This window comes from Glandiceps talaboti, chromosome 16 (genome assembly GCF_964340395.1).
Source record: "Glandiceps talaboti chromosome 16, keGlaTala1.1, whole genome shotgun sequence".
Taxonomy (NCBI): Eukaryota; Metazoa; Hemichordata; class Enteropneusta; family Spengelidae; genus Glandiceps; species Glandiceps talaboti.
The window spans coordinates 8,827,823-8,839,116 of record NC_135564.1 but is presented as its reverse complement, the minus strand read 5'-3'; the positions used below and the strand labels follow the sequence as shown (position 1 = coordinate 8,839,116).

At 36.9% G+C, this 11,294-nt stretch overlaps 1 protein-coding gene across 2 annotated transcripts; it reads right to left on the bottom strand.

Moving 5' to 3' along the window:
- Positions 1 to 528: 528 nt before the first annotated feature.
- On the bottom strand, positions 529 to 6,405 carry LOC144447570 (beta-1,3-galactosyltransferase 5-like). 2 transcript variants are annotated; one of them, XM_078137639.1, is made up of 2 exons: positions 6,209 to 6,405; positions 529 to 1,865 (listed from the first exon to the last, which is right to left on the bottom strand). In XM_078137639.1, exon 2 carries the CDS (start codon positions 1,846 to 1,848, stop codon positions 832 to 834), a length of 1,017 nt encoding a protein of 338 aa, XP_077993765.1. In that variant the 5' UTR covers positions 1,849 to 1,865; positions 6,209 to 6,405; the 3' UTR covers positions 529 to 831. The 2 variants fall into 2 exon arrangements, with proteins under 2 accessions (XP_077993765.1, XP_077993766.1); XM_078137640.1 differs by lacking the exon at positions 6,209 to 6,405 and adding an exon at positions 2,897 to 3,008.
- Between the last annotated feature and the right edge of the window lie 4,889 nt (positions 6,406 to 11,294).

Sequence of the window (11,294 nt, the reverse complement as noted above, 5' to 3'; positions counted from 1 at the left end):
TTATACGTATACATACAAATTAAATGATTTAGACTCTGTATTAGAAAGCAATATTTGTACAGATAAAGTGACAAACAGTAAAAGACTGGCTAGTTACCTTTCTCTTACAATCATACACAATCTAGTTAGTATCTAAAACGTGCTTTTCATGTTCTATTTAATGATATTTATTTGTTTATTGTTTATGCAGAGTTTAATTTTGCAACGAAGAGGGAGAATGCCAATATGCAGTACAGATTTGAAAGGCTATACATGCATTTCTTCAATAAAAATTGTAGTTAATTTTCAACGATAGCTTATCGTTTGAGCCGGCTGACGTTAAATAATGCATGATTCATTTCACAGTTTATTTACACTTTGCTTCAAGTTTTTTTTAACGCTCTAGTTTGAGGGCGCCATGTTGTGATAACATCTATAACTAAGTACCCAAACTACACATAGACCACTCCAAAGTTGATAAGGGTCATGTTCTACATGACATTACATTTAATAAACAGATAAACATAAAAGTTTCAAACTTTAACACGGTCGTCAAGATCGATATACATGTAAATGTCTAACTATCTACATATAAACACCAAGACAAATTGTCATGTCACAAAAGTAACGGTAAAACTACAGGTACTCGAATCAATCTGTATGATTAAAAAAAAATATGTGTAGTAAATAAGACTTATTTACTACACATATTTTAAAAAAAAATCATAATTGATTCTAGTACCTGTGGGTAAAATGCATCGCACGTAGTTTCCGATTCGTGAAGAATTGAGTGTAAATGGAAGAATTATACCGCGCACTGGGTACAATAAAAAAGATTGTTTGCCGATTAATTTACATTTTGAGTTGCTTGTCGTCTGACGTCACAGGGCAGAGGTTATTCTGTCTCATACTTGAAAGAGTATGCCAAAGCCACTTTTGACGCTGATAACTAACGTTGTGTATTTTAAATATGTATTGTAGTTTGCATTTTGCTTCTTGCGTATTTAGTCTTCCAATTTCTTGGTAAAACCTGACGTCATCGATTAATCGCACGCCTAGTTTATGTAAACACATACCGACGAAGACGTCCTCCCAGTTTAAAAATATCAAAGACGGTGCCAGCTTGAGCACTTTCAAGACTAAGTCACGTGATAGCACATAGCCCGTTCCAACTAAAAACGGTGGGTATGTATCGCTTTTGTAATCGCTAAGGGAAGTGAACCATTTGCTAGCCTTATTCCGAACCGTTGAGGCATTGTTGAAAATTTGTCCAAGGGCAAGGTTTTCCTTTTGTCGTGTCTGTAAATTTCTCACTAGTGAACGATAGTTCATAAATACATCGTCGTCCGTTTTCAAAATGTACGAGACGTTGCCACAGAAGTGTGACATCCATTTGAATCCGAGGAGGGTCTTCAAAGTCAAGTTGAGATAATCTTCCTGATAATCAAACAGGATTATGTCGTGGTGATTTGCACTCTCATCTTGGACGCTTCGCATATTGCCGACGTGTGCAGTCTTCGCCAACAGAAACACACTGATGATGTACTGTCCGTCAACTTCTTTCTCCGTGGTCCAAGTTCGACGAATCGCACCCCGTTGCCAGAAATTACCAGTCCGGCTAGTAATTAAACTAACTAAAGAAATATCCTTTCCGACGCAAAGTTTCTCTTCGTTCACTAGATAGCCAATGTCACCTGTATTAACATCCTTTCCTGACAGGAAGTTGATGTTATCAAAAATTCGGTCTTGTTCTCTCTCTAATGCTGGATTGACTAAGTTGGACGCTTTTGTAAAGAGTATGTAGAGTAGAATATTGACAAACCCTACAAGTACCAAAACGAGTACATATTTCTCCACCGAATTAGACATCGAAAACGAGGCTTTTCCTGTAAATAAGATGATATTAAAAGTTAGTAATTATTCGCTTTCCTAATAGTACTTACATGATTGATTTTGTAAATCACTCAGAGAAGACTGATTTTTTGTGTTATTACAATGTTCGTCTGCCTGCCTGCCTGCCTGTCTGTCTGTCTGTCTGTCTGTCAGTTCGTCCGCCCGTCCGTCTGTCTGTCTGTCTGTCTGTCTGTCTGTCTGTCTGTCTGTCTGTCTGTCTGTCTGTATGTCTGTCTGTCTGTCCCTACTACATCATATACATGCGCAATATGACTACAAATTACTCGCATTCTGATATGATCTCCAGCCAATTCAGGACATTGTAACCAGTTTGTGTGTGTACTTATCTTATCTTCCATGTATATGAAGGAAAGATCAACAAACAAGAAAGTTGCCCCCCCCCCCCATACATTTATAGGTTTCGATTGTTGCCTTTGAAATGGCTACAGCGCCGGAGTGGCGAATAACAGTTGCATTTGCCCAAATGAAATACGAGGGCGCTCTTTTAAAAACACGAGGTCGCGATCATGATCACGGAGAATCGTATGTTACATGGTCATTTATGAAATGTGGTACACCAGGACCATTGATAAATTGTGTGAATTCAGCGAGTATGTGTTGTTGTTGTTTAAGTGATCCGTTTCATTTGCTGCCTTAATTATCTCAATTTAAGTCATAATATTAAGTTCGGTAGTGTACCTTAGTATGGCCTCTCAAATTCACATGCATCAGTTCTGGGGGAAAAACTACCAAATTGTCTAAATATCGATGTTTAACGAACTATAGGAATATGAGTACCACGATTATCACATTAGAATGTCTAAATAATAGTTGCCAATCTAGCAATGTGTGGTTATTTATTAGGATCGTTCGGTTTTTCAACTGCGATACACATTGACATCATAGCATGGGGGACACTACTACTAGTACTATATAGAATACGATGATCGACATGGCATGACGAAGGGTGTACTATACAGCTAGTGTGCCAGCCCGTCTAACCATGCATCAAGTTTTAACCTACCTTGATGTAGGGGATTCAGAGGGAGGCAAACACGTTTACAGAACGCCAGGGTTTAGGGCCTCCTGTGTACATTACCCTCCTCAAACATGTATGCGCACATTATCGTCGGCGGCCATACAGATAGCTTTGTTGTGTTCTATTTTTGATCAGCAGAAATACCCACAGTGCCCCACAACACGAGCATTCTTTTAAATGTGTCCCCTTGCAGTGCTAAATGCAATATGTTGGCACGTTCATTTACTAGGAATTGCGATATCATTGAAAATACGATATCATTGGCACGGACTGTGACAACATGTTAAGGTTTACGTCATAACGATACGTCCTTGTACTAGTGAACTTTGACCTTGAGTGGAGGATGATCTGCCATCATTTGTCATGTTAATGGCTTATAAATTATGTTTGTTTCATTGTTGTCATATCATAGTGTCTGTGGAATATATTATACTGACATGTTCGTTCATTTATTTCTTCCATTACAGACACATGGGTAGACACTAGTGTGTTCACACACAGCGTGGACACATGAAAATAAAATTCGATGACACATATGTGAAATTCTAACACACACATACACACATACACACAAGCGCGCACACATAAATATATATAGTACATGATATTTATAATATACAATATATATTATATACATCCATCCATCCATCCATCCATCCATACATACATACATACATACATACATACATACATACATACATACATACATATGTTATGCTAATATGTGGTTGCATAAATAAAAACGATATACATGTATATATATATATGTATATATATACATACACATACACACACACACACACACACACACACACACACACACACACACATATATATATATATATATATATATATATATATATATATATATATATATACATATATTATATATTATACAATACAACATGTCAATTTTTTACAGACTTCGTTTACCCCAAAAGATTAAAGTTCAGTGAAAATCGAAGACGACGTTTTTCTCGTTCATTATTTTCATCAGCATTTGCAGATAAACACAGACCGTATATATATGTATATATATGAATACATACATACATACATACATACACACATACACACACATACATACATACATACATACATACATACATACATACATACATACATACATACATACATACATACATTATATCGGGTCGGGACATTTTTCATCTCATTTGTTTCAAATAGGCCTCCCCCGGGCCCCGAGACACACTCAAAAATTGAAGTACCCCCTCCATAGTTTCAACAGTTTTGATGTACCCTCTGCCAACCTCCGAATGAAAATGTTACATACGTACTGTAAATTAAATATATTTCAAAATTGTTTGATTTAAGATTAATATTACTCCTTCAGTTTTAATAAACTTAATGTGGCCCTATAATGTTTGAAAGGTACAGAAAGTTTGATCAAAAGTTATAATAAATATTACAGAGTTTGTGGGTTATTTCTGCTTATTTTATCCCGACAAATATCTTTAAGAATGCATTCATCAACCGATTAGGTAATTTAATAATAATAATAATAATAATAATAATAATAATAATAATAATAATAATAATAATAATAATAATAATAATAATAATACTGAAAGTAGGACAGTTTAGGCCTAACAAAAAATATTGTGTGGTTTCGATTACGCTATTTTAGAATATGGGGTAGGTAGATTTTTTATTTTAAGTTTTTGCAAATATTTTTTTTTTATGTGTGGGTGTCTAGTTCGGGTAGTTATGTTTTCCGTTGTTTTCCATATGGTCTCTTTGTTATTGGTTTCTTTCCATCAGATGTATAACCATTACAGATTGGAAGAACAGTTTTATATTGTCTTTTTAAGTTGATGTCAATTTCCTCGAGTCATCCAATAGTTCTCGAGAGACTTCACAATTTTCACGATTTTATTGATTTTTTCTCGAATACGTAAAAACAGTTTAGGTACGTAGGCAGTGAAAAGCTAGGTGGGGTCGGAGGAATGGCAAGAAATTGTTGTATTTGTGTGTTATTTAATTTATCATTCACTGCTTATTTATGTTTATATCTGTTTCAACGATTTTGTGATTTTGTTTATTCTGTAATGATAGTTTATTTAGAAATAGCTGTTACATATTTTTCAGATTATATATATATATAATATATATATATATATAATATATATATATATATATATATATATATACATATATATATATATATATATATAAAATATACATAATTATGACATTATAATTAACAATTATATTTTTGTATACTCCTAAATGTATGTGAACGTTTGTTTTTTCATCTTCATATGTTAGCCTTGATGAATTAGTCAAGTTCAAGAAGCTCAACGACACACTACAATTGTATTTTCAACAGAAGAATGCATTTTATTTTCAATTAACCCCCCCCCCCATCCTCAAATAACATTTTTTCATCAGGTACTCCCCTGACATACGCTGAAAATTTTCAAGTACCCCCTCAATTCGCCCGACTCCAAGAGGTGTCTGCGAAAGCAATCTAATGGGAAATTACAACTGCAGTGTATGTAACGTAGAGCATGAGTTCAATACCCTGGAACAGAACTACTGTACATGTATGTTTACTCATGGAGTCAACATGATTACTTTCAAGGAATCATTTTATGCAGACATGCACCCACCATACACAAAACAGCTGCCAAAAATAACCTTGCGAGTCCATCTACTAAAATGCCTACTACCACAGTACCCGGTGAACCAATTTTAGAAGTGAGGACGACAAGGTATAACGTATATAGTTCGAAGCGAAGTTACCCCTGTTGCTGTAAAATAGTCTATGTACATGTTTGTAAAGTAGTATGTACAATGTAGCTGATGTTGACACTGCAAGGGATTGAAGTCGGAGTGTCGTTATCTATCGTGAAAGTAGTCCTACTTGCAGAAGGAGTAACTTTCAACATTCTAGGAAAGGAGCAATGTCAGAATCGAATCTCTACTCCGATTGTAAGCAGGATTGTCATGAAAGTACAACCCATATGTGGGCGATAAACTTACTTCTATTGGTATCCACCCCTTTCGGTGGAAATGCTTTGACCTGAAGATAGGACACGTGGTATACGCTTGTCGCTAACTAAAGATGTTGACGAGGGCATGACAACACAAACATCGCTTTGTCTATTGGAATGTTGCAAATCCCTCAATAGATACCCTATATAGAACAAAGTTGAAAACGTGGTGAATATATGGAGTATAAAAACCACCATTCCACCATCGCTCTAGTGCCGGATGTATGTGTTAACACCAGCCCCCTCGTGCCCTTCACTGAAGTCATATTTACTTTCTTACCTTTAGTAGTACTGCGATGGGTTTTTTTAACATCTGTCGTGTTTTAGAAATGCTAACAGTTCTCACTGGGTCACAGGTACGATCACGAGTGTATAATTTCTCCAATGTACTACAATAAAGTCGCGTGGTATGTCCTTATCTACTAGTATCTACTATAACTGGTGAAAGCATGTGAGTGGTGTGTATATGTATGTACGTTCGCGTGGCTACGTCACAATAGTGGACAAATACCAGACATGTGACTAGTTAGGCAAATTAGAAAATAATTTACACGGTGTTTGTATTTTAAAGGTTGGTTGCACTATGTATACTAGGGGTGTTTAAACGACATCGAATGCCTACAAAATTACGTAATTATGCTGTGTTGACGATGTAATCTTGTAATGTATACATCTGAAGTACAATGTACACACTATAGCGATCTCTAGACGTGATACATGACTATACAACTCAAACACCCTGCTCGAACAGTAATGCACACGTCTACACATGCATATTAAACTCTAGGGACCCAACCACAACCTACCACATTGAATTGAATGTAGAGACAGTGAGCGTCGAAAATTTCTAAAGCATGACCATTTTAAATAGAAGGATTGTTTTTAGATTCTTTTCTGACCAAACATCATTTTAGAAACATACGCTGCCAATTCAAGCTACTATTGAACCAGTTATCAAGTGCTTGCCCTGATCCTTGTATGTGACACAGGACAAATTCTAATCTATACTTGGGGATACATAACCAGCTTTGTTTGAATTGGAGACAGCATCTTTAATATGGTGGCTGTTGTAGGGGGGGGGGGCCTTCGGAATGGTGTTACCCTCCAAAGGTGAAAACGTTTTTGAAAATAAGGACATGTAAGAGGCAATGACTCGATCGAGCAATGACTTAAGATGCATAAGATATCGAACAGTACACGTACGGTACATACTATCGGCTTCAATATCTCAATGCAATTAATTTTACTCTCGAGCTTAGTAAATACAGCTATCACCAGTCTCGTGGTTAGATAGAAGTACAGCTTCTCTGTTCCATACAACCATGCATACAACAGCAAATACGAAACTGTATATGCTACAGCGAGATTCAATGAAAACAGTTTCTTGCAACATTTTAATTTGTCTGCATGAAATGAACTGATAACTGATTGTAACACGTGCATATTGGATGTCATTATTAGAGCCTAGACGTCAACTATTACACTCTGGCCACAATACATTTTGCCAATTAATTTTAAATATGCTGCTGTAAAACACTGGAACCCCCCCCCCCCCTACTTTAAAGAATACCCATAATCGCCATGCATTCAAGACAAATCTAAAACACCATATTCTGCATATTTGATTCATTGTTTCCTGTCTTCTGCCTTCCATTGTTGTTTATTTCATTTTGAATGTTCGCACTTCACTTCATTTGATAACTACGCTGTAACTGTATATATATTATTTATATTTTTTATTAACTTAGGACTATGGACTAGATTAGTCCCTAGCAGACTATATCCATGGTCCTCACCAGGAATATTTTGCTCTCCTTTTTTTGTGTTTTCTTTTAGTTTTAGTGTAATCATTAGCTGGAAGTAATTTTGTCAGCACTTGTAGCTTATTGACTTATTTGCTTTTCCTACCCCTCTTTTTTTCTGTTATGTACCCTTTGTACAATTTCTGGTGAAATAAATAAATAAAAAATAATAATATTTCGAAGACGTTATGTCCCGATGCCCCTTCCCCAAATATGGACACAGAGCAATTCCAGTTCAGCCTCACACTTATTAAAAGCTCAGACCTATAGTGATCTGAGTTGAAAGCCTGGTACATTAAGACGCATGCGTACCGAGTCGGCATCAAATTCTTTCTTCACTGTAATGTGCTGGCTTTACTATCAGGCAACACAAGCAAATTACTTCATGAGTTACAATTAAAATCACGAAACCTGAAACAAAACGTCGTTGGGCTCAACAAAAATCTTACTAACACTGCTACATTTTATCGTCTGGTGTAAGAATCTTACCAACATTGCTGCATTTTATCACCTGGCTCAACACAAATCTTACGAACACTGCTACATTTTATCGTCTGGTGTAAGAATCTTACCAACATTGCTGCATTTTATCACCTGGCTCAACAAAAATCTTACGAACACTGATATGTTTTACTATAATAATACTACAATCTCACCAACAGAGATACAACGAAAATCGTAAACCCTGAAACAAAACGTCGCCTGGCTAGACAAAATACTCACTAACATTGCTACAGTTTTTTTTGTCTAGCTAGACAAAATATCTCTTTGATACTGTAAAAACTAAATTACAATTGGTACATTTTAGTCAATTGAATGTCTCAAAAATATCAAAGAGCGCGCCAACCTTAGGTTTACCAGGGACGTATAAATTTGGCGATGATCTCCTAAGATAATGGTAGCAATCAAAGAAAGGCCCGGGTAACAATATTGGTCACTCCAGATGATTGACGAAACGCTGTTAGTAAGATTTTTATCTAGCCAGACGATAAAATGTAGCAATGTTGATGAGATTTTTGTTGGGCTAGGCGACGTTTTGTTTCAGGGTTTTTGATTTTCACTGTATTTGTCTAGGAAGACGATAAAATGTAATAAAATGTTAAGTGAGATTCGTTGAGCCAGACAAGAATATGTAGCACTGTTGGTAGGAATTTTATTGTGTCAGACAGCAGTCACGTGCACGGTGTTAGTAGATTTTTGTCGTGCAAGATGACGTTTTGATTCAGATTTTGTTATTTTTTAATTGTATTTGCTGGGGATAATAATTCTCTTTACGATGTACGTGCAATACTTATACCTGTTAAAGACGAATCATAACGTAATTCAATGTATAATTACGTGTACAGGCAAATAAATGTACACCTGTTCAGTTAAGGAAGGAAGGAAGGGAGGAGAGAGTGACAGAGAGCGAGACAGAGAGACACAGAGGGAGAGAGAGAGAGAGAGAGACAGACAGACAGAAAGAGACAGACAGACAGACAGACAGACAGACAGGCAGGCAGGCAGAGACAGACAGACAGAGACGGAGAGACAGAGACAGAGAGAGGCATACAGACAGAGAAAGACAGAGACAGAGAGACATACAGAGCCCAGAGAGACAGAGACAGACAGACAGACAGACAGACAGACAGACACAGAGCCAGAGAGACAGACAGAGACTGAGAGAGACAGAGACAGAGAGACAGTACAGAGAGAGATGGAGACAGAGAGACTGAGAGACAAACACATTGAGACAGATCTAGAGAGAGAGAGAGAGACAGACAAGACAGAGACAAAGATACATAGAAAGACGGACGGACAGACAGATAGACAGACAGACAGACAGACAGACAGACAGACAGACAGACAGACAGACAGACAGACAGACAGACAGACAGACAGACTACAGATAAAATATTTTTATAGGCGAAATTCATACGCGTGATTGCACAAACCTCCGGAAACACCATGAGAAGAATTACCGAAATACCTTCGGTACAATAATATTATCACAGGAGTATTTTCTTGTTATATTCTTCTTTAAGTTATTTTGCAAAACTAACCACATGGTTTTTTGTCGTCTGTAGCTGACATGGTGCGATGTAAAAATAAAATTCAGAAGGCATTTTTGATCGTCCTTGTAGAAATTGAAAAAGTTAAAATGGTCAAATCTTATATCGTGATTAAGTCCAATACCAAGTGTGTGTAAGCACATACCAACAAACACGTCCTCCCAGTTTAGGTATGTAAACGTAGGAGCCACTTCACTCACTTTCTTAATAACGTCACGTGACAGCACATACCCAGTTCCCACTAAATATGGAGGGAATTTTTCATGCGGATAGTCAGATTCCGATGTGTACCACTTGCTTTCATGATCCCTTGATACGCTAATATTTTTCAGAATATGCCCAAGTGCGAGATTTGTTCTCTGTTTCTCCATCAAGTTGCGCACTAAAGACTCGTAGTTCACAAATACGTCGTCGTCAGTCTTCAGAACGTACGACACGTTCGGACAAAAATCCAACACCCAGCGAAAACCTTGCAGCGTTTTTAACGTTAAATTCAAATAGCTGTCTTTAAAGTCAAACAGAACAATATCGTTGTGAGTTCTACTTTCGAGGTCTATGCTCTGCAGTGTATTCGCCGCCCTGCCTTTAGCAAGGAGAAAAACAGTAGCGACTTTCTTTCCATCAACAATCTGTTCAGCACCCCAAGATTCACGAATGGCACTTCTTTCGTGAAAGTTCTCGTTGTGACTCATTACTACACCCAGTAAGAAAATATCCTTCCCCTGGCATAAATGAGGTTCCTTGATGAGATACTGTAATCCATCGATGTTAACTTTCTGTCCAGCTACACGGTTAACGTTTGTATAAAACTGAGTACGGTGTTTCCGTTGATGTGAGTGAAAAAACCGACCTCTGTATACACTGTTAATCAGAAAAAAGAAGACTGTAAAATATACACAGCAGACGGTAAAAAATGTTACTAATACTTTGTCTCGAGACATATGGATATCTTACTAGTACCAGTTCGCCTGTACCAGTGCGCATGTACCAGTGAATGATGCCTGCAAAAGAATATTCGTACAGGTTAGTGGCTGTGTCAAAATGATGTCAATCTGAACCACAGCAAACAAGCAAATCCTCTCTAAATGACAACCAATTTTTGAAAAGTTTCGATCAATTTTCAATATAATGCGATTGTCATACACACGTTTATGTGTAAATAGAAGTATTAGTATACTCCAAAGGATTCCACAACTTCCAGTTAGTTTAGTTTTTTTTTTTATCAGATATCGTTGTTGCTCAACTATACTTAATCATTAACATGTTTCCTAAGCGTCACATCTATCACATATGCAAGCGTGTACCTTATTTTCCTCATTAAATTTGAAGCGTCTATAACAATGTGTCAACTGTCGATTTCATTGAACGATTCTCTGCAATTTGGGTTTTGAAGTAGTTTCCGTTGGGGGCGCTATATCATTTCCCCTTTCCCTCGCCGTGTCGACACGAGTGACAGCGTAGAGCAGAGGTGTAGTGTATCTCGGACAGCAGTCATATATGGTTTTCGAAAGAA